Below are 23,926 nucleotides of genomic sequence, written 5' to 3'. Positions count from 1 at the left end.
GCAGGATGCCCAGGGGCTCCGGCTGGTGCGGCGGGGAAAAGGGGGGGTTGTTCCCCCGCCCGGGGCTCTCTCGCTGCAGCCAACCTGGCCGCGCGCCTGCCGCCCGGGCCGCCGCCGCCGCCGCTCCCCCGCTGAGATGGGCCCGGGCTTCCCCGCCCCCCGCCACAGTGTCAGCGGGAGGAGCCGGCCGGAGCCGGGCGCAGGCGCCCCTAGACGCGTCCCACCCTCCGCGGTCCCGGAGCAGCAGTAGCAGCAGGAGATGGGCCGCTCCGCCGCCTGGTCGCTGCAGGCTCCGCGCCGCCCAGGGCTCCGGCCGCCCCTTCTCTGGGCCCTCTTCTGCCTCTGCGTCTTGGCGCGGCCCCTGCGGGCTGGGGGCTTCAAGAAGAGGGGACCCACCGTGACTGCCAAGGTGACTCCAGCCGAGGGGCGGGGCTGGAGCCCTGCCAGCTGCGGGTTGCTGACCCCCCCTTTGGGGACAAAGCCCCTCTCCAGCGCCGCCCCATTAAACCCCGCCCGTGGGTGGGTAAGGGGGGAATTGCCCGCAGCACCGCTGACCCTTGTCTCAGTGTAAACCCCTCTTCTGCTGTGCATCTAGCTCGGGCTCCCCGGTGTTTTGTGTTTTAACCCGTAAACTCGGTCAGAGCAATAGCTGGATCTGATGTGGGAGGGGAGGAGGGGTTGTAGTACCAGTGCTAACTTCTTGCAGCGTGTCACAGCTCCACAGCGGAGAGACACACCCAGCCCAGCCTTGTCGATTAAGGAAGTTGGGAGGAAAGTAGGGAATGATCGTGGTTAGTAGCGGTTATTTGGGCTAAGATCATGCACCCTATGTGCAGCGTGTCCACGCTCTAGTGCCTGCATGAGCTCAGCTCAGGAGTGGGATCTAGGAGCTCAGGAGTGGGATCTAGGAACTCCGAAGTTCTGTCTAAGGTCTCCTCATTATATAACCAGCTCATGTAACATTCCCTAGTTTATAAACTGGGGATAACTATACTTACTGGTTTCATGCGAGCTGTTGTGAATATTAACCAATCCATGAGTTGATGTTTATAAAACCTGGTAGATGAATACTACATATTATTGTTGTTACGGATTAGATTACCTTTTTGATGTCTTATTTCTATGGGAGTGCATAGCACTGGGTGGAATACAGAGTAAATTCTCATGGGGTAGACTGAAGTCAGTGGGAGTCCATTGAAGGTAACAAAGCTATGGTAACAACTTACATCTGGGATCTGTTCTCAGGAACCCTTCTAATGTCAAGCACTGTAAGAGTGCAACTCTCTTCTATGAATATGTGTTTGTACATGTGGTGGACAAGCAAAATTGACACAGGAGTTTGTACTAGTGCCTGGTATCTCTCTTGCTTCAGTGGAGCCAGGAAAACAGGAATTTCTGGATCACATCAGTCCAGAAATCCTCTAGGTCAGTACACTGTCTCAACCATTGTCAGGAACTTCAGAGGAAGATTCAAGAAACTCTGCAATGGATAATTATGGAATAATTTGCTTCTTGGAGAATCTTTTTCCTAGCTCTGATCAGTTGGTGGTTAGCCTATTATTTGAACCATGGAGGGTTATAGTTATAGTTCATGTTACTTTGTATCTTATTTAATTAATATTACTGGATATTTTCATTATCCATATAAATGTTGACTCCTACCGAGTGGTTGGCCTTCCGTGGAAATATTATGCAAGTGGAATATAACGGCATGAGATTGCACTGGTACAGTCACATCTCAGCTAGTTATGGGGAATGAGAGGAAAAGCCAGGTGCCTTTAGGTGTTTGACACAGTTGCAGTTCTTTAAGAGTATTTTAATATTTCCGTTATGTAAGAGTTTTGTAACAACTAGCGAATGAGTCTCAGAATAGCTTCTTTCAGCAGCTGCCTGCACCATTCAAACTTTCGTTAGCTAAACATATTCTGCTTTTCCTAATATTCATTTTATAAAAAAACTTTACAATATTTAATTGTATTCATGCTTTACTCCTCATTGAAGTACTATTTGGACCTGTTTTCTACAATTTACAGTGACTCCACTAGTGTTTTAACCATCTGTGAGTCAGAGCTCAGTCATACCCTGCCTTCTCCCTTCAGGGCTCCATTTATTAAATCTTGCAGTATGGGAAGTTGGATCAGTTTACTGCTTTGCCATCTCTCCCTTGTGTTCTGTTAGAGTGGGTTGTTCTTTTCTTACCCCTACTTGCCAAAACTTGAAAAGCAGGTACTATGAGATCAGCCAGATATGAGTCAAATGTAAAATGTAGTAAAACACTGACATTCTGGTATAAATTAAGAGAACATTTATCTTAATTTAATAGGCCTCTGTTGTTGCTTTAAAAGCAGTAAGCAGTCAGTGAACCCTGCATCAGTTCTGCAGATTCTCCTCATAAACAGAAAATAATCTGCCTTAGGCCTGGTCTACACTAGGGTGGGGGGGGTCGAACTAAGGTACGCAACTTCAGCTATGCGAATAGCGTAGCTGAACTCGAACTACCTTCGTTCGAACTTCTTACCTGTCCAGACGCCTCGGGATCGAAGTCCGCGGCTCCCCCGTCGACTCCGCCACCGCCGTTCGCGGTGGTGGAGTTCCGGAGTCGACGGGAGCGCGTTCGGAGTTCGAACTATCGCGTCGTCGAATGCTACCCATCAACCCGGCCATAAGTATGGACGTACCCTCAGACATGTGTAGGATGGAAGGTAAGTGGAGCTATCTGACAACCAGATGAATGTTCCAAGCCATGTGGATGTCTCAGGATGCTCAGACCTGTTGGAACTCATGTACCTCATTGTATGATACATTTGTGCTTCCTTAAAAAATGTCTGTAGGAGCTGAATGATAGACAGGATTTCTACTCCATGGTGATCAGAAACAAATTTGGAATAGATAATTGAGGGTGGTCGTTGGAACAAGAGATAAAAAAATTCACCCTTTTCTTAAATTTGTCTTAGGGCCAGATTCAGAAAAGTGTGCAAACACACCCCGGTTTTCATGGCTACAGTTCTGAAAATCTGCTCTCTAACTAGTATTGAATATTAATTCTAGATACATCCAGAAAGTAGGGTGGCAAGAAAATGGACTAGGTGGACCAAAGTTCCCCCTCCCCACCCTTTGGACGTTTCTGTAATCATAATCAACCTTCATATTCAAAAACCCATGTAAGGTCAAGAGAAATAACAGAAACAGCTAGTAGGAGAGAATGAAAGACACATTCACATAGGAAAGAGACCATGGTCACCATGGTCATTTAATTTCACTACCAATCTAAGTTGTTGGACACACAATATTTTGTTGAATGCCACAAGGAACATCAAATACCACATCACAGTATGACACACACACGAGTGGGGGAGGGGGAAAGAGGACAGTGTTTTCTTAGCAGGCGCAACAGTCTTTATTTAGATTTTTGTGAACTTAAAAGATATCTCACTTTCTGACAGCTATTCCTATTTTTAATCCCTTTAGAATATCTGCATATTCAAATAAAATTGATTAATAGATTCTGAACTACATTAAAATACTCTTAACTCAGCCTTCTTGAAGTGATTTTATAGAAACATTCTTACATTGCAGATTCTATGAAGTGAGATGTCCAACTTCAAGTCAACATGTTTATTTCTCTAGGCAGACTTTTAAACTTGTGTTTAGCAAGGCAACTGGCTTCTAACAGAAAATAATTCTCACCGTTAATTAGCTAAATAAACTACATTGTGTACACTTTTGTCTAGATGACCAATTGCTTTCAGTGATCTAAATAGTGCCACCTTTAGTGTAAATGGGTATATGCTTACCTGCAAGTGAATGGAAAACTGGCTTTTGAGAATCCCTGTATTGTAATTCCCCATTGTTGTGCACATATCTGAATAGCAGCATTGGTTGTTTAAAACTTTCCCCCTACCTTGGTATTCATGAATGCTAAAAGTGGGCATATCTTTACCAACAAACTGTGGTTATATCTTCATATACATTTTGGTATTGGCACCTGTGAAAAAAGCTCTTGGAAGCATGTCTACAGGATTGGTATTGTAACTTTATGTAGCTTTCTGTCTGAGTATTTTAAAGTGATGAATGAAACTCCAGAACTGGTATTCACAATGCTTAGCACTTTCTTCTGCATAATTTGTGAATAAAGTGGCTTTAAGAGGTTTTTCTTAAAAGTGCATGCTGTTTAGAACTCCATTCACATAATACCATCCAAAGGCCATTTGCTTTAATACTTACAAAGTTTAGTCTGTTTTTATCATATTTGTATAATTTTGTTTTCTTCATAAAAATATCCAGGTGTTCTTTGATGTGAAGATTGGAGAGAAGGATATTGGCAGAATTGTAATTGGCTTGTTTGGAAAAGTTGTCCCAAAGACTGTTGAGAACTTCATTGCACTGGCAACTGGGGAAGTATGTTTGTTTTCTTTCTTTTACACAACATACAAGTTTGGGTGGAGAATAAAAGGTGAAAAAGTACAGCTTTACAAAATGACATTTCAGTTGTGAACTTTCCACGTTGATTGTCCATAATTTTTTTATTCTAGGGATACTAATGTAAGAGAACCATTTTATGGGCCCATCGCTCCTACCTATAATCCCAAACTCCTTTCACAACTTTGTTCTCAAAATGTCATTGTGCAGGCCATTACATAGGCCTCTGCAGACTTTGGTCCTTAAACTATGAACTTAATCCATCCCTAGATTGTAGTTGGGACTAGTAAATGTGGGTGGTATGATTATTTGAATAGCAAATAAGGATCTCTTGAATTAGGAAGAATTTTGTAACTTGCTGTCACTATCATGAAATTATATGCTTCTTCCATTCCTTATTCTGTGGTATCACAGCATAGCATGAGCAGCACTCACCCACATCCTACATTATTTTGCTTCATGTATTTTTGTGTCTTGCTGTGGTTTTGGAAAGTGGTGGTAGTGCCCTATTACAAAGTCTTTTCTTGCGATTTTCTCCTTGTTTTGTCTATAATCTGTGAAATCCTAACAGTTATATTGATTGCCTCTTTCCATCTGCCATAGATAAATGTCTGCATAAAAATGCATATATACTCATTTGGAGCTTTATTGCTTTTCTTAGAAAGGATATGGGTACAAAGGAAGTAAATTTCATCGTGTGATCAAAGATTTCATGATTCAAGGTGGAGACTTCACAGCTGGAGATGGAACTGGAGGTAACATGCTTATTATCCTCCAACTCTCTTCCTCCTAACAGCTTTACATGCAAGTTCAGCATAGCGAAAGAATGAACAAAACATTTAATTGAGTAAAAATGGATGCCAAAGACATTATAGATACAGCTAGCTACCAAAACTTTAGTTGCCAGATATGTACAATTAAAGCTTCACAATGTCAACTGAAATATGACCAGTTTTCTGTGGTCATATATTTTAAAAAGATATGTGCTGAGAATGTTTTAAAACAATGGTGGGCTGTGCCAACTGGCTTAGGAGAATAGTATAGGTTTGGAAAAAGATTCTTATGCAAATGAAAATATATGAGATCCATGCTATTTGTGTATGTGGTGGGGCAAGGGGTTGCTCTTGGTCCCCCCGGCAAGTATTTTCTTTTTAAGTACTTTCTTAGGAAACCAGTTAAGTGGCTCTGAACAAAGGCAGTATTATCTGCAGGAAGATAGGGTGCAAAAGCAGTAATAAGGGCTGTATTCACATTCTAGAGGACGAGATTACTATATAGCAGGTTTGCCACCTGAAAGTTTGAATGCAGCCTACACTCCTGCCTCTATTCTTCCTTCTCCTCGGGGCCTGTAGTAATGCTGCCACTTCGCTGTACAGGCTGCTTGGGGAATCTGTCCCTTGGTCTTTGGAGAAAACCTTTGATGTTAATTTTGTTCATATCCTGGACTTGACCTGTAGTACAACATGTTGGTATGCAAGTGCAAGGTCCAGCACTACAAGCTTCTCTACAGCTACATGCAGTTGATCATGTAGATCATCTAATTCCAAAAACTGATCCTTGCTCAGTGCTCCAGTGGAAGGTGGACTTCTCATCCTTCTCAATCTCCTAGGGGAGGAGTTCCTTAAGAACTGCAAAGGATGAGGCATGGAACTAAATTCCGCATAGTTCAGCATCTCCTGCCAATTTCTATCCTAACCCATTGGTACCCAAGTCATCCTTTTCTTCCTGTAATTGAGTAAAGTTGTTTCTGCCAATCACATTCTTGAGCAGAAGATTGAAAATGTTCAGGGTGAGAATTGCTTTAACCATTTAAAATAAATGTACCAGAATGGTCATACATCTTCCTGCTGCTACTTAGTTGATCAAAAGCTTCATGTCCAGGTTACTGCTATCACCTTTAGTTACTTGAATTCATGTCTGAAATGTGTCTATGTGGGGAGCATCTCATACCAATGAAGGATGAAATGTGGAAGACAGATTTGAAAATAAGTGTGCTCCATATTGGTGGGGGTTTTTTTTTTAACACATCAGATGATCTGGCTATTCACATAGTTCAGTCAACAAGAAGCGGCAGGAACAGGCTTTTTCTGGATCCAGCACTTAACTGATAAAGGGCAGTCTCCCTTGTGTAGGATGCATTCTTCTAGATTTTCCTCTCCTATTGTCTGTACTTTCTCTCCTGCCTGCCTGCTCCTTCCAAGCACTCCCAGTTTGAGTTGTCTACATAATAGTGCTAGTGATTACCCATAGGAACAGATTGTGGGGAAAGGGAAAGTGCCAAAGATTAGAGCACCAAAGACACAATCTAGCGATGCAGTGAACACTGTCTGCTTTCTCACTGTATTACCATTAATCATGTTTATTATAGTAGTGTCTAGGGGCCAGCTCTGAATGGAGTCCCATTGTGCTAGGCACTGTATATACAGAGTAAGAGACAGATGATCCACGTAGCTTTCTTTTCTCATAACAGTGGAATTTAAACCTACACCAATTATTTTTTCCCTTTTAAATTCTCTGTTTTAGAGAACAGTGCAGTCTTTCTGTAATTAAATAACATAAATAAATAAATTCCCATGGATGGTAACTAAATTTGGGTTAGCCTAACAGACTCATTGTTTAAAAAAAGTAATTCATGTTAGACAAAGAATGGTTCAGTTCTAAAGTTATATGTTAAAAATGTCACAAGACATAGCTAATTTTTTTCAGTAGCCCTTATTATCTTGTTTAAACTCATTGTAGAGGGCCGAGCACATAGTTGTCACTAAACAAATAGTTTTGTTCCATGTCTACGGGTAGGTTTTTCAAAGATACTCCTTTGTACATATGAAGTGTTTTGGATCAGAACACCTTTACTGTGGTGTGTGAAGGAGATGGGATTACCCAACATCTGAATCATCTTAATTACTAAATATTGTAGTGTCTTTCCTGCATTCTGCTCCAAAGGGAACTTTAATTCTATGGCTTTAATTATATTATATAGCTGCTAGTACATTTCTAAACCTGCTTTTGTTTTGTGTCACAGGAACAAGTATCTATGGAGAGAGGTTTCCAGATGAGAACTTTAAACTCAAGCACTATGGAATTGGATGGGTCAGCATGGCTAATTCTGGTCCAGATACTAATGGTTCTCAGTTCTTCATCACTGTGACAAAACCTTCCTGGTTGGATGGAAAACATGTAGTATTTGGTAAAGTCATTGATGGAATGGTAGGTTTAAAAATATAGTATCAAAGTAGATAGATCTGACCAAATTTGGCTGTTGCAACAATGTAAATCTGATTTATACCATTATAGTTGACAGCAGAATTTGGTCTCTATTATCTATAATGTATACAAGACAGAGAAATGTAAAGCACTTAACTTTGAAATGTCCTATGAAACAACAAATGTTCATTGCAGAAATTGAAACAAAGTAGTCACTTTGACCTTCATATTTCCGGATGCTTGTGACTAGCCTGCTTCTGACAGACTCCTTTGTAGGCTGGTGGCAGGTAGTCAGTGCTATTATGCAGTGTTTGGAACCCTCAGACCTTTGGATGTCCTAAACTGGAGAGTGCTATCTGAGTTCATGTTCCTCTTCCACTAATCTTGTTATCCATTTAATAATGAATTTACTGGTTTTTCAAGCTAACACCCCAGTTTTGTAAAAATGGGTAATATTCTCAATGGTGGTGTCTGCTATAGTAAGGAATCTTAGAGTGAAAATAAATTTATTCAGATATGTACAAACAACATCAGAATATTAGGTACACAGTTACAAAATATTTCATTGACACTTGATTACTGTGAAAAACCACAAAATGCCTAAATACTGTACACAACACTGCTGTATCACCCTATAGCTGGCTTCACTTACTGCTATTTGAGTTTGCCCTAACACCTTGTTTTCCCACTCTCCTCATCTCTGTTTTGAAGTAGACAGATGTGGAACCTATTTTATAGATATTTTCTATATAGAGCACGAAGATTTCATTTGATCACATCTTTTAAGAGCCACAATAGGAGTTGAAACTTTTCTGGCAGATTCAGAGTAAATTTTAAATCAGAACTTCATTAACTGGTAAAAAACAGCTCAGGCTAGATGATATTCATACTCCATACACAAGTAGGGTTTCTGATTAGAAGAAGAAAATTACTATGCAGCCTTCATGATCCTGGGATTCAATTACTGATGATAGAGCATGGATAGAATTGTGTGTGCTTGTTAGCTTTATCGGCTGTAAGGATATTTTCAGTTCTTCCTTTGCTATGACATTAGGTGCTTTTCCCCCCCTAAAAATGGTCCACCTTTGATACCAAGGCACATAATATTTGAGTTCAGGCTCCTTACTAGATGGTGAGTTGTTATCGAAGCACCTAGCCTAGCTTAGCTTATGTGGGAACTACTCCTGTGGAAATTCTGCACCACTGCGCATGCACAGAATTTATGTCCCCGCAGATTTCTTTGCTTCTCTGCAGAAAAATGACTTTCTGATGGGGAAGCAAAGGGAAGTCCCAAGAGCGGTCATGAGACCCTCCCCAGCAGTATGTTTCAGATGCCTGGACAGCTGGTAGAGAGGTAAATCACAGTAGGGTAGGGAATGGGACTGGGGAAGACACAGCTTTTAGCTCCTACCCTGCGCCGGGCTCAGCTGCTAGTCCCGGCTGGGCTGGGGAAGATGGGATTTCCTCTTCCCCTGCATAGCATTCGGGGCCATGTCAGACCTACTCCCAGATTTCTCCCCTGACTGTAGGAAGCTCTGCAAACTCTCCCCACCCCATGCTTCCTGCACCTATTGCTCTTCAGCTGCGGGGGGAGGGATCACTGTAGAGGGAAATGCTCCCCCATTTTCCCAAGCCCTGTTGATCCAGATCGCCTCATACCCAGACCCTCTCACCAAGCCTCACTCCCCCCACACCCACCCTTCCCTGCTGAGCCCCAACCACCTTCACCTGAATCCTCTTGCGGAGTCCCATTACCATTGCACCCAGTACCCTCCCCAAGGCTCTGTGCACCCAGATTGCCCCACAGAACCCTCTCAACCTACACCTGGATCCCCCCCACACTAAACCCCTCCATATTTGGATCCTGCCTTGCTGAGCCTGCCTGCTCACACCTGGTGCACCGGGCACAGAGGGGCAGGCCCGGCCCGGTCCTTGTGCTGTGTCAGGGTTGGGCGCAGCCTCACTGGTGAGTCTATGTCCCGGAGTGGGGAGCTGCACAGTGATCGCCTATATCTGTGCAGCCAGTGGCCTGTGCTCCCCAGTGCCACACTGGATCCTCCACATTTATTTGACAAATAACATTTGCAGAATTTTAAAAGACTGTGTGTGGCATTTTTTCATTTTTTGGTGCAAAATGTCCGCAGGAGTAGTAGGAACTAAGCAGGGAAAGATCCAAGTACAAAAGCTGCAGAAGATTTATTTTTTGCTAAGGTCAATTAGTCTTTTGCTTTGTGTTGGATATTAGCAAACCTTGTTTTCTTTATTAAATGTGTTTTGTTTTAATAGTCTGTGGTGCACGCTGTAGAACTTCAGCAGACGGATGAGCATGACCGCCCTCTTCAAGATTGTGTGATCGTGAACAGTGGCAAAACAGCTGTAAAAGAACCGTTTGTAGTTGAAGTAGAGGATTGATGAACTTAACAGCTACCCTGGAAGAGAAAATATAATGCCTTTTGCTTCTGGGGATAAAATTTGGGTGCAGATATAAATTATCCAGTGACTTCTTCCATATAAATGCTCAATGCTGTCAGCAAACAATGTGGTAAACTCAGCAGTTGTAAGATGTGCAAAACCATCTATGTATTTATGTTGAAACTTCAGGGACCCAGCACTTTTTTAAATATAAGGGACATGTCACTAAAACCAGAGCTGGTTGAAAATCATGAAAAATTGTTTTCATTTTGCAGTGTTTGAAAATGGTTTCATTTTCTGTTTTGTCATGAAATTTTCCACATTTGTTACTAGCATTTTCATTGAAATCCATATATACTGAAAAACAGATCGTTGATAAACAAATTTTCAAATGATTTATGTAAGAATTTTAGTAAAATCACACAAAATTTTGTGAAAAGCAGATTTTGATTTCAATGATACATTTTTCAAAAAAGTTTTTGGAAAAAGGCCATTTTCCATCAAAATAATTCTGGGTGAAAAATCTCAACTGGATCTACTAAATATACATTGGTGCAGCTTTTTCCACCTCTAGTATTGTGACCTTATCAGTTCAAATCCATCTCCTGAAAGTACAGGATCAAGTTGTTCCCTTTTCCAGATAAAGGCTATATTAAATAAAAGATTTAGCCAAGACACAGCAGATCACTTTGTATAAACAAACTGTGGTTATAGTAACTCATTTTAAAAAGGATCCTTCTCTTAATGCATGAGGGATTTTTATGTGCACAGCAATCAATGCCATGCATACAAGAAGGAAACCAAAGTTTTCACCTAAAAGCTAAATAGACTGCACTTTAGACTTGAATTTTTGTAACCCTTCCCGGCTATTGCTAGCAGACAAAACAAATTTGATAGTTTTTAAACAAGGTACATACAAAGGCTCAATTAAAGATTGTTATATGGAATTTTTGATGAGCTATATATGTATGCAATATTAAACTTTTTTGTAATATGAGGTAAATTGTTTTTCCTTAATTTTCATGTGTTTTAAATAGCGCTGTCAATTAAAAAATTGCGATGAATCGCAAGATTAACAAAATAATTGTGATTAATAGCAGTTTTAACCACACCGTTAATAGAATACCATTTATTTAAATGCTTTTGGATATTTTCTACATTTTCAAATATATTGATTTCAATTACAACACAGAATACAAAGTGTACAGTGCTCACTTTATATTTATTTTTGGTTACAAATATTTAAACTATAAAAAGATAAACAAGACAGTATTTTTCAATTCACTTCATACAAATACTTTATTGCAATAATCTTTCTTGTGAAAGTGCAACTTACAAAGTAGAGTTCTTTTTTACATAACTGCACTCAAAACAATGTAAAACCTAGAACCTGCAAGTCCACTGAGTCCTACTTCTTGTTCAGCCAATCACTAAGACAAACAAGCTTGTTTACATTTATAGGAGATAATGCTGCCCACTTCTTAATTACAGTGTCACCTAAAAGTGAAAACAGGCGTTCACATAGCACCGTTGTAGTCAGCATCACAACGTATTTATGTGCCAGCTATGCTAAACATTTGTATGCCCCTTTATGCTTCAATCACCATTCCGGAGGACAGGCTTCCATGCTGATGACGGGTTCTGTTCAATAATGAACCAAAGCAGTGCAAATTGACACACGTTTATTTTCATCATTTGAGTTGATTATCTGTTTTGGTGGTTCGGATTCTGTAGTTCCGCATCGGAGTGTTCTTTTAAGACTTCTGACAGCATATTCCACACCTCATCCCTCTCAGATTTTGGAACGCACTTCAGATTTTTAAACCTTGGGTCGACTGCTGTAGCTATATTTAGAAATCTCATATTGGTATCTGCTTTATGTTTTGTCAAATCTGCAGAGATCAATCGAACAACACGTGCTTGGTTGTTCTCTGAGACTGCTATAACATGAAACATATGGCAAAATGCGGTTAAAACCAAGGAGTTCAGTCACAAATTTATATAATGCATTATTTTTTTTAACAAGTGTCGTCAGCATGGAAGCACGTCCTCTTGAATGGTGGGCGAAGCATGAAGGGGCTTACGAATGTTTAGCATATCTGGCATGTAAATACCTTGCAACGCCGGCTACAAAAGTGCCATGTGAATGCCTGTTCTCACTTTCAGGTGACACTATAAATAATAAGTGGGCAGCATTATCTCCAGTAAATGTAAACAAGCTTGTTTGGCTTAGTGACTGAGGACTTGTAGGTTCTAAAGTTTTACATTGTTTTGTTTTTGAGTGCAGTTATGTAACAAAAAAAATCTACATTTGTATGTTGCACTTTCATGATAGAGATTTCACAACAGTACTTGTATGAGGCAAATTGAAAAATATTGTTTGTTTTTTACAGTGCAAATACTTTTAATCGAAAATATAAAGTGAGCACTATACACTTTGTATTCTGTATTGTAACTGAAATCAATATACTTGAAAATGTAGAAAAACATAAAAAAATAATAAATTTAAATTGGTATTCTTATTGTTTAACAGGGTGATTAAAACTCATTAATTAGAATATATTTTTTTAATTGCGTGAATTTGTTTCCAGTTAATGGCAATCGACAGCCCTAGTTTTAAACGCAAGATACAAATGTCTATTGTGAGCTGTGCTGTAAAACTACTTTAACAGAGAGAATGAATCAAGATACAAAATTATCAGTATGGCATAGTAGGTAATACTTTTGTCTCTAAATCAGAAGGTGCTAAGTTCTGTGCTCATGAGGAGTACTGACAGTTCAGTACTTACTACAGCCACTGATGATTCTTTTATAGATCTGTGATTCATGTCACAGGAGAGATCGTTTGGATCACAGTTAAGAGTAAATTCTCAATTTGAGATGCACAAGGTGCTTCACAGGGCTTATACTTGTATTTATGAATAGCCAATAGCCTGATTTCAGATTATATTTTCAAGCCTGGTAGAAAGTGACAGCTTTGCACATACCTAAGTCCCAAATCTTGCACTGTCTCATCAATCATCAAAACAGCTTCAAAATCAGTTTAGTGTTTGGCAGGAGGCACTATTGCTCCCTCAGGACTACACTACTACGTTAGGGCCCAATTCTGCCATGATGACTTGTGCTGAAAAGTCCTTTACTCCCATTAGCCCTATGAATTATTTATATATTATATTAATGAAGAGGAAATACAGCAGAACTGAATAATGTGATGTTCAAGACATATTTCTGTATAAACTTAACGCTTCAAGGGGATGGTGCTGAAAATTGCTAATAAGGTTAAACATTTTCTCATTCTTCCAGTGTTTGAGGGGAAGGGGGAAGCTGTAGTAAGAAGCTTTGAAATTTACCAATTAGACTAGAAATGAGTACAAATGATACATTCACAGTTCATATGCTCCTGTGTGCATGTTCTAGTAGTTTATTTTACAGTGCAATATCCAGTAATGGACATAACAAATTTCAAGTTCATCTGAACACATAATCAATTTTTAGTTATTTTAGTAGTAAATTATATCCTTGCTTGACCTCACCAAAAAGTGGTGTAAACTGTGGTTCGCAAAATATAAGATATTACACACACAGTGTAAATTGGCTTGGAAATTAAACACACACTAGAAGTAACAACTGAATGAGGTTGTTACCATAAATGTCATGCCAAACGTCAGGTTGTTAGAATGCCATAGGAGTTCTCTACAACCAACATCCTCCTCTCACACAGAACTTGACACTGTTCTACCTAAACATTAAGGTGTAGATTTGAAATATTTACCTTTAGAATACTAGTACAATACTTTAAAGTTGCATTTAATTTCCAGTTAAGCAACTGCATTTTTTAAAATTAGTTTGTAGTATCTCTCTTACTGTCTTCAGTGCCAGCACTTTCAATGCATTCATTGCCAGCAATGGGTAATGCACTGGGACTATCCTGATGTAAAAAAGGATTAGTGTAATTTGTAATAAAAAACCAAGCAACATTAGTAAAGCTTTTAATTCTGTTCCAAGATTAGTGTAATTCAGTGTATGACTGTTATCCTTTAGTATTAAATATTAGAGTATGTATATACATTAGTTTAAATATGGAAACAAAGGTTTTCAGCTTATCTTTTTTTTTTAAAGCACAAACTGTAGTGACACTGATTTTAAAAGCTATAACATATTAAATTAAACTAAGGTGGTGACTTTTGCCTCTTAGAATTGGTATCACGCCACAGAATTTTGTTATGTCAATTTCCTTGACACGACTTGCTTTAATTTCTTCTATCCACACACCACTTCTACCTGGGCAGTAGATGAGGATAAAATATCCCATGGAGAACTCCTTCAATAACTACATTTGGAAAGTCATCTGAAAAACAGAAAAGAAAAACTGTTTTCTTATGTATGTCAATACCATATAAATGCTTTTGTGGAATTTAACAAGGCAAGGACTAGTATAATTTAGGATATTGCATCACTATAGTGTTTATCCCTGTTGGGAATGTACTATTAGTAATGCTGTTTCAGCACTAAAGCCACTTTAGTATAGCATAGGGCATTGCATAAATGTGCTGCCAGATTTGTAGCTTATTGATTTAAAGGGATGTTCTAATACTTAATGCTGCTAGACTCCAGCTCTTTATCTGAATCTTTTCTCACAAGGAAGATGGATTACACTGGCAATTCAATTTCTAACAAAATCTCAATATACTTGAAGGAATTCCAAGATTGCTACTGGGAATACTTTACAGCAGTTTCTCCATTGTGGTTTATAGCAACGTTTAGTCCAAGTGGACTTGAAGATGCCTGTGCCATCATAGAAGCTTCTCAAGAGCAGTGAGATTGTAGACTGGCTATTCAACATAAAAGGGCAAGTTCCTTACAAAAAGTCATCCTGTCAAATTTGAAGGGGAACAACCCATACACACACAATATTTTCAGTGCAAATGCAAAGGAAACAGCACCATTTTTTCATGTTAAATTTACCTCAGTAAATAAAATTGAAACAGATTACCTGAAGAAAGAAAGTAATAGACCCACACAGAGGCAGGAAGTCTACGTGTTACTAAAAGAAAAATATTCTCCAAATGTATTAACTCCTACCTGTGTAAACTAGAGTGACTGTCTTTGACAGTAAGAGTCAGAATTTCTCACTCCATCTTACATTATTGTTTAAAATTGAGTTTCAAACTTGCAGTGCCAACAAACTAAGAGGTGAGTTAAACTCAGAAGATACAGCTGAATAAACATCCACAGATTATTTCTGGTATAATGCTTCACACTTCCAAATTAAGTTTCTCTTTCAGCCATCAGCCTACAGATACGCATATAGGGTCGATTCAACTCCCATTAAAATCAGTGGAAAGATGATAGTTGACTTTAATGGGAATTGGGTTGTGCCCATTAATAACTTTAGATTAGGATTATTTTTGCAAATAATGTATTATAAATCTCTGAGTACCAGCACTGTAAATTACTAATAAATTAATTTGATTGTTAGAGATTTGACCAATAGACTCAAGGATATTTTTAAGTGAATGTATGACTAACCGAGACCTTTTCAATAAGAAGCATAGGGGTGATTTTCCTGATTTCTGATGGTGGATCAAGCATTATTACAAATCACTCATTGACATTTTGAGGCCAATAATGATTCCACAAGTCCTGAAAGCTGTGCACACTCAAATCACTTTTCTAGGATAATTCCTCAATATTGTTAGTATCAGTATTAGAATACACATGGTAAACGTAATCCAGTGGTTTCACTCTAAATCAAACACTGAAGTTTCAGAAACCTGTTTTTCTGCTAGTTCTATTATATACATGACATACAATACATATGGGGAAATTGTTATTGATTTTATAAAACAATACCATTTTACAGTGTCAGACTCACTTCGAGGCTTTGTTGCATAAAGCATCTACCATATCATTTTAACTCTAGTATGTAAACATATTGAAACAGTCCCATAGACACTTTTGAAAATGTTTGGCTTTAGACATCATTCACCATTAGACCAATTTTCCATGAAGATACAGCAAGTTTAGGACTATTATTCAACTTTTACAAAAGGAACTTTAGTAATTTGGTCTATTAGAGTAGTATTTTAGATTCTGGTCCTTTTAAAAGCTCTTTCAACTACCAAAAAACAAAGGATGCAAACAGTCGCTCCGGGTCAGAGCCCCATACATGCCAGTTCAATGATGAGCTGCATGTAATTCTGAGGGTGGCCCCTACCACTACCCCACCACTGTCCATGGACACCTGCAAGGGGGGAGTCTCATGCAACAGGGATGAGGAGTTTGAAGATGAGGAGGTTGAGGATAGCGCACAGCAGGCAAGCAGAGAATCCCTTTTCCCCGGCAGCCAGGAACTGTTCATTACCCTGAAGCCAATACCCTCCCAACCCTCCCAAGGCAGGTTCCTGGACCATGAAGCCAGAGAAGGGACCTCTGGTGAGTGTACCTTTGTAAATATAATACAGGATTTAAAAACACGCATGTTTAATGATTAATTTATCACGCCAAGCCAGTAGCAAGTAGTCTGGAATCATTGCAGAACAAAACCTTGCAGTGAGTGGGCCCAGGCTTTGGCTATTTGCCTTTCGCTGAAAATAAATCATCCCCCCGTTAGCCATGTGGCGGGGGGAGGCCCGTTGATGCTGAGCTGTTCGCGTTTGGCTGACTGGAATTTTCCCTGATACTAGCCACGTGGTGGTGGTGGGGCCGGGTGAAGCGATCATCCCAGAGAATTGGGTGGTGAGGGTGTTGGATTGTGCTGAACATTCACTCTAAAACCGCAGCCCCTCCTTTTAAATGGCCAACCAAACAGGGTTTGCTTGGTATGGGAAAGGAGGGCGATGCTGTCTGAAACCGTTCCCACATGGTATGAAGGTTGAAGAATTCGAAACTGTTTGCCTTACTATGGCTGCCTGCAAGCCGAATTCTGTTGCCCAGCTGAGCGTGTGTGATGCAGGCACACAATCAGCAGGCACTCAATATAAGAGGCAAAATGCGACCTTGTAGCAAAAGCACATGTGCTATGTAATGTGAATTGCTTGACTGAGTGTGAAATAGTCTTCCCTTTGTTATCTGAAATGTATCTTTTTAAATACTACTCTCCCTTTTTTTCCTCCCGCAGCTGCAAATGTTTCTACGCTCTCCCATCATCTCCGTCCCAGAGGCTAGCACAGATAAGGCAGCGAAAAAAATGCACTCGCGACGAGATGTTCTCAGAGCTCATGTAGTCCCCTCCAGCACTGAAAGAGCTCAGCAGAATGCGTGGAGGCAAACAATGGCAGAGTCCAGGAAAGCGTCAAATGAACACGATGAGAGGAGGGAGGAGCATGCTGAGAGGAGGCAGGATGCAATGCTGAGGCTAATGGGGGAGCAAACTGACATGCTCAGGCATCTGGTGGAGCTGCAGAAAAAACACAGACCACTGCTGCAGCCCCTGTATAACCGCCTGCCCTCCTCCCCAAGTTCCATATCCTCCTTATCCAGATGCCCAAGAACGTGGGGCGGAGGGGAGGCTATGGGCACCCAGCCACTCCACCCCAGAGGACATCCCAAGCAACAGAAAGCTGGTTTTGAACTGTAGTGTGGCCTTGTCCTTCCCTCCTCCCCTCATCCATCACTCCACCTGGTGCTTCCCTCCTCATACACCCCTTCCGGGCTACCTTGCGAGTTTTCACCCTATTTGTGTGATGAATTAATAAAGAATGCATGATTTTGAAACAAAAATGACTTTATTGCCTTTGAAAGCGTTGACTGAAGGGGGGAGGTTGGTTGGCTTACAGGGAAGTAGAGTCAACCAAGGGGGCAGTTTTTCATCAAAGAGAAACAAAGAGAACTGTCACACCATAGCCTGGCCAGTCATGAAATTGGTTTTCAAAGCTTCTCTGAGGCACAGGGCACCCAGCTGTGCTTTTCTAATCGCCCTGGGGTCTGTCTGTGCATAATCAGCTGCCAGGCGATTTGCCTCAACCTCCTACACTGCCATAAACATCTCTCCCTTACTCTCACAGATATTGCAGAGCACACAGCAAGCAGCAATAACAATGGGAATACTGGTTTCGCTGAGGTCTAACCTAGTCAGTAAACTGCATCAGCGAGCTTTTAAATGTCCAAATGCACATTCTACCACCATTTTGCACTTGCTCAGCCTATAGCTGAACTGCTCCTTTCTACTGTCCAGGGTGCCTGTGTATGGCATTAAGGGGTAGGCTGGGTTCCCAAGGATAACTATAGGCATTTGAACATCCCCAACGGTACTTTTCTGGTCTGGGAAGTAAGTTTCTTCCTGCAGCTGTTCAAACAGACCAGAGTTCCTGAAGATGCGAGCATCATGCCCCTTTCCTGGCCATCCCATGTTGATGTCAGTGAAATGTCCCTTGTGATCCAGTGCTTGCAGCACTATTGAAAAGTACCCCTTGCAGTTTACGTACTGGGTGTCAAGGTGGTCCGGTACCAAGATAAAGATATGCGTTCCGTCTATTGACCCACCACATTTAGGGAACCACATTGCAGCAAAGCCATCCACTATGACCTACACATTTCCCAGAGTCACTACCCTTGATAGCAGCAGCTCAGTGACTGCGTCGTCGACTTGGACCACGGCAGCCCCCACAGTAGATTTACTCACTCCAAATTGATTCCCTTCTGACTGGTAGCTATCCGGCGTTGCAACCTTCCCAAGGGCTATCGCCACTTGCTTCTCAGCTGTGAGGTCTGCTCTCATCTTGGTATTCTTGCGCTTCAAGACAGGGGAGAGCAAGTCACAAAGTTCCATGAAAGTGCCCTTACGCATGCAAAAATTTCGCAGCCACTGGGAATCATCCCAGATCTGCAACACTATGTGATCCCACCAGTCTTTGCTTGTTTCCTAGGCCCAGACTTGGCGATCCATGACATGAACCTGCCCCATTACCACCATGATGTCCAAATTGCCAGGGTCCGTGCTTTGAGAGAAGTCTGTGTCCATGTCCTCATCACTATCGTGATCGCGCAGTCGTCGCCTCCTCACCTGCTTTTGCAGGTTTCTGCAGGATAATGCATGAGGTGTTTACAATGCTCAGAGCAGCAGCGGTGAGCTGAGCGGGCTCCATGCTTCCCATGGTATGGCGACTGCAGGAGAGCAAAGTTGCAGCGGAAGAGGTGGAGGATGACCGTTAGCACTGCGCACATTTCCCGAGGAAGAACACACGTACCCGGGAGCCCATGACAAAAAACATGGAGAAATTTGCTATTGAGGCAATAGCAGCAGAGCATAGTTGCAGCGGAAGCGGTGTATGACGATGGTTTGCAGACCTACTGCACCGTCTGCTGCCAGCAGCACCCAGGGCACAACAGTGGCGGTGTCAGCGAGCTGAGCTGAGCGGGCTGCATGCTTGCTGTGGTATGGCATCTGCATGGAAAAAAGGCGCGAAACGATTGTCTGCTGTTGCTTTCATGGAGGGAGGGGACACCGATGACATGTACCCAAAACCACTCACAACAATGTTTTTGCCCCATCAGGCACTGGGAGCTTAACCCAGAATTCCAATGGGCGGTGGAGACTGCGGAAACTGTGGGATAGTGACCTACAGTGCACCACTCCGTCCGTCGATGCTAGCCATGGTAGTGAGGACGCACTCCGCCGACTTAATGCGCTTAGTGTGGATATACGCAATCGACTGTAAAAAATCTATTTCTAAAAATCGACTTCTATAAAATCAACCTAATTTCGTAGTGTAGACATACCCTGAGACTCACTGCTGCAGGGTTTTCCCCCCCATGTAGACGTACCTGAGTCCAAATCACTTCTGATTCTGAAAGAGGCTCACTAAGAGTTGTGGTTTATTAAAGGGGAAAAAAAGTGAATGCATGTCATTTAAAATGCATTTATGGTGTGGAGAGGGCTGACTCTTGTCTGTGAGAATACTAAGATTTATAAAAAGCGGTAAATATGAGGGCTATCGCGTTAGATTTCATTACTTTAGAGCCTCCCACCTGCTTAAAGCAGCTATAAGCCCCTTTGGGCAATTCATGGTGTTTACTATTTGTGCCTCTTGGCATGTGTATAAAAGTGTGATTTTTGAAAAGTCAAAGTACAAGCTGAAACCAAGAAAGTTGAAAGTCATGCTGGTATAGTAGCTTCAAACCTTAATAACTAGTAGGTTATAAAAGTTTAAGGCTCGAGAGCCTTAATCTTTTTTTTTCCCCAAAACATAAGCAATTCAATTTTAGGTACCTCCAAAAATGATAAGAAGATTTTCCAGGTGCGTTTGGCTAGTTTGCAAAAATAAATCCCATTTATAGAAAAGACTTTAAAAATTAAGCCTAACTAAAATGGAGTCAAATGTTCATGAGTGGTGAGTAAACTGTGAAATTAAGGTTGCCAACTGTCTAATTGTACAAACCACAAAACCCTTGTCCTGCCCTCCCTGAGGCCCCACCCTTTCTCCAAGGCCCCACCCCCACTCACTCCATCCCCCCTTCCTCCGTTGCTTGCTCCCCCTCACTTACTTTCACTGGACTGGGGCAGAGGGTTGGGGTGCGGGCTCTGGGCTGGCTGGGTGGGACCAAGGAGTTGAGAGTGTGGGAGGAAGCTCCAGGCTAAGCCTTGGGTAGGGATTTGGGGAGCAGGAGGGAGTGCGGGCTCTGGGAGGGAGTTTGGGTGCGGGAGGGGGCTCAGGGCTGGGGCGTGGAGAGCGTGAGGGATGTAGGCTCCAGGTGGCACTTACCTTGGGTGGCTCCCGGAAGCAACCAGCGAGTCCAGCTCCTAGGCGGAGGCACGGCCAGGTGGCTCTGCCCGTTGCCCCTGTCTGTAGGTACCACCCCCGCAGCTCCCATTGCCTGCAGTTCCCGGCCAATGGGAGCTGCGGAGTCATCACTCAGGGTGTGGGGGCAGCGCACGGAGACGCCCTGGCCAGCCCTGCACTTAGGAGCCAAACATGCCAGCTGCTGCCAGAAGCTACACGGAGCCAGGGCAGGTAGGGAGGACAGGACAAACCAGGATATAATAATACTGAGCTTGTAATTTTTAAAAGAGGATGGAGATAATAGACTCTTACAGTTTTCTTGAATAAAAATCATGTTCCACATTATGCGATTCATAGTATGATGAATCAAAAATTGTTCTGAGAGGTGAACTGGAAGCAGCTAAGGGCTGCTGAATAGTTAACATAAATAAAAACTTGTTGCATTGACCTTTTTTTTTTGCCTGCTCTATGAAAACCTAAGAACTATGTTTCAAGGCCCAAAAAAGCCTTGGTGAAGCCCTGAAGAGTTCTTTGTTCTGAACGCCATTAACTAAATCTCACACATTAAAACAAGCCATTTCAAAAGAAACCACCACTTAAAATAGTTAAAAAATTCAATATTAAATTCCCAGTGACTTCAGTAAAAAAGCAAGTATGGTCATTCTTAGAGTACAGGTGAGAAGAAAAAATGTAGATGTCAAAGTGTTGCAGAAGCTTTAATAGGAGCCATCGAGCTAAAAGCCTGTGTAATGATTTGAAAATTTAGGGTGTTATCTGTATATTTTAAGACAATTATATGTAATTTCCATTCTTTGTCTCTCAAGATTTTGAATGAAATTTAACAACATTCAGAATTAAAAAAAAAAAGTTTAATTGCAAGTTGCTTATCCGGTTATCCAGAATGACTTTTAAACAAATCTTTGAGGAAATGAAGTGCAACAAAATGAGGATCTGATTACTTTACTTTCTAGACTTCTTACTTGGTCTCAAAGTCAAAATCAGGTAATCTTTTATATTAGTATATGGATCAGATGGCAATGGTGCAGTATAGTTAGGTTTGGAAGCATTGGATTTTTATCAATAAATGTTGGTAAACACTTATTTCACTGTACACACACAGAAACCAATGGAAAATATTTCCAGATAATATCTGAAACTGAGAGGCAAAGTAAGAGAAGTGCTGCTTGAGAACTTAGTAGACTTTGATTCAAGGATATTTATTTTGTATATTTTGACATGTGATGTTGACAATTTGTGTTTTAACCATCATAAAGTTTTAAGTTTTTGCATCTCACCGTTTAATATCATTAAATATTGTTTGACCCCAGCCAAATTTCCCCAAATTGGTGAAAATGTAATTAGAGAAAAATCTAAAAAAAACAAACAAACCCCAAAACCCTTAAAATTGACATTGATATCTGTTGAAATTATCAAAAAATAAAAATCGAATTCTGCAAAGCCTAATTATAGTTTGTGAACCGAAACACTGTTGAGTGTTGGTATAGCCTTTCTGCTCCTCCAGAATAAAATGAAAAAGGCAGAATTAGTTTTTAGTGTCTGCAAAATTCTCCTCCGGTTTTGGGGTGGAATCTTGGATCTATTAAATTCTATGGCAAAATTTTCATTGACTTCAGTGGGGCGCAGGATTTCACCCTTGAAATTTATTGGTATACTATACTTGCTATGTACTTTATCAGGTAAACTCAAAGAATGAAAGCTTCAGTAATTGCACTGTACTCTGGAGGAATCCAGGCCTGAAATTGGAGGTGTATTATGAGATAGGAATCAGGAACTAGAATGCTATGTACATATGATTTTATCATGAGTGTCACAATATTTGATGTTTAAAGTCCCAGCTCCTGGATTCATGTGGCTTCTTGAGAATCTCAGTTTTTAAAAAAAAAGTTTTTAGCTCTCATGGTTTTGGAAAAAAGCTTGAAAATGTGAAGAAAGTGCACTCCAGAGGCTGAGAAACCAAAGGCAAACACAAAGAAGCCAACCTTTATTATTATTATTATTTTAAATTTCCTCATTTAAGACAATCTTACGATTTCTTGATGCATGTTTTGAACACTTGGGGGATTTGCAGAGCCATGTGGGGAAACTTCCACAGTGTCAGGTTATTTCCAAAGCTATCTGCTTCATTTTTGTTAGCAGCCTACATTCAGGCAAACAGAGCTTAATAAATAAGAAAGAGCAATTTGTTAATTTTTTTTTCTCATTGGAAAATGCTAATTTACAGTTTAAGTGGAAAATTCTCATACTGAAATTTACATATATACAAAAGTGTGGAAAAGGCAACAGTTTTATCAATTCAAATGAACAATGTAGGAACACTGTGCAATATGTGCCAACAACATAATCTCTGGAAGAAAACACAGAGAAAAAGTCCTTGAATTATTTTTACAAAGGGGAGCGGGGAACAGTAAAAGAGATAGTGGATTAGAACTACTTCTTCCAAATGTTCTTTTGAAATACATATTAACAGATCAAGGGTAATGTAAATATCCTCTGAACACATCTATTACGCGCAAAACATACAATCTTTAAAAAAAATCCTACAGTTTAGAAATGATAAGAAATGACAATAATCCAAGTGGAAATACAAACATGTTCACAGCAGCTCAACTGGTGTTTAGGGGAAAAGCACATAAAAAAGGACTGTATCTTTAGATCAAACCCTGCAGGCAAAAGAACCTACACAGTCAACAAAAAAAGAGAAGCAGTATTTTACGTATTTTTATGATTTGAATCCACAGTAGATTTGGTTAGGAGAATAACAGAGAGAAAAAAAAATACGTCTGCATATAAATCATCTGCCCCAATTAGGATTTTAAAGAGCTTTATATATGAACTATTGGTTTATTGGCAGACTATTAGAATTTGGACCAGTATCACTCGGCAAGGCCTGTATTAATAATAATGTGGTTTATGTGGTGTAGGGTCAGATCAGTAAAGAGCTGTTAACAGATGACAAGTTTGATTACCGTTGGCTGCAGGCAAGACATATGGATCCCTTAGGAACAGCAGCACAGGCTGGTGGGACAGTTTGCTGGAAAGGTCAAGAACAGGAATGTCAGCATCAAGGGACGGTAAACAGGATATACTACAAACTACCTTTGATAAAGTGAGGTGACCCAAGCTGCTCAGGAATAACATCAGTATGTTTC

The 23,926-nt window shown here is 40.8% G+C and overlaps 2 protein-coding genes across 8 annotated transcripts in view; one reads left to right on the top strand and one right to left on the bottom strand.

Annotated features, from left to right (window-relative positions):
• Nucleotides 1-212: 212 nt before the first annotated feature.
• On the top strand, nucleotides 213-11,078 carry PPIC (peptidylprolyl isomerase C). 2 transcript variants are annotated; one of them, XM_045021700.1, is made up of 5 exons: nucleotides 213-409; nucleotides 4,285-4,398; nucleotides 5,081-5,174; nucleotides 7,442-7,626; nucleotides 9,910-11,078. In XM_045021700.1, the coding sequence occupies exons 1-5, from the start codon at nucleotides 260-262 to the stop codon at nucleotides 10,033-10,035; spliced, it is 669 nt and encodes a 222-aa protein (XP_044877635.1). In that variant the 5' UTR covers nucleotides 213-259; the 3' UTR covers nucleotides 10,036-11,078. The 2 variants fall into 2 exon arrangements, with proteins under 2 accessions (XP_044877635.1, XP_044877636.1); XM_045021701.1 differs by lacking the exon at nucleotides 213-409 and adding an exon at nucleotides 755-791 and having other exon boundaries at nucleotides 9,910-11,077.
• Nucleotides 11,079-13,353: 2,275 nt separating this feature from the next.
• The window catches only part of SNX24 (sorting nexin 24), a 136,763-nt gene continuing 126,190 nt past the window's right edge, over nucleotides 13,354-23,926 (bottom strand). For 5 of the 6 annotated variants that reach the window (XM_045022058.1, XM_045022056.1, XM_045022060.1 and 2 more), the window contains exons 6-7: nucleotides 23,744-23,808; nucleotides 13,354-14,383 (exon numbers count right to left, since the gene is read on the bottom strand). In XM_045022058.1, the coding sequence (XP_044877993.1) occupies nucleotides 14,313-14,383; nucleotides 23,744-23,808 (136 nt within the window). In that variant the 3' untranslated portion in view covers nucleotides 13,354-14,312. Of the gene's footprint in view, nucleotides 14,384-22,740; nucleotides 22,935-23,743; nucleotides 23,809-23,926 lie in introns of those variants that run through there. The other variant, XM_045022057.1, reaches the window with a different exon arrangement.

This window comes from Mauremys mutica, chromosome 6 (assembly GCF_020497125.1).
Source record: "Mauremys mutica isolate MM-2020 ecotype Southern chromosome 6, ASM2049712v1, whole genome shotgun sequence".
In the NCBI taxonomy this organism is placed as follows: Eukaryota; Metazoa; Chordata; order Testudines; family Geoemydidae; genus Mauremys; species Mauremys mutica.
Note: the sequence above shows the minus strand (reverse complement) of the source record. Positions and strands in the feature narration are given on the sequence as shown.

Excerpts from the sequence above, each read along its gene's own strand:
- PPIC (XM_045021700.1), top strand. The coding sequence starts at position 260 with ATGGGCCGCTCCGCCGCCTGGTCGCTGCAGGCTCCGCGCCGCCCAGGG. Across the intron at positions 410-4,284 it reads GACCCACCGTGACTGCCAAG|GTGTTCTTTGATGTGAAGAT; the intron begins GTGACTCCAGCC and ends AAAAATATCCAG. Across the intron at positions 7,627-9,909 it reads GTAAAGTCATTGATGGAATG|TCTGTGGTGCACGCTGTAGA; the intron begins GTAGGTTTAAAA and ends TTGTTTTAATAG.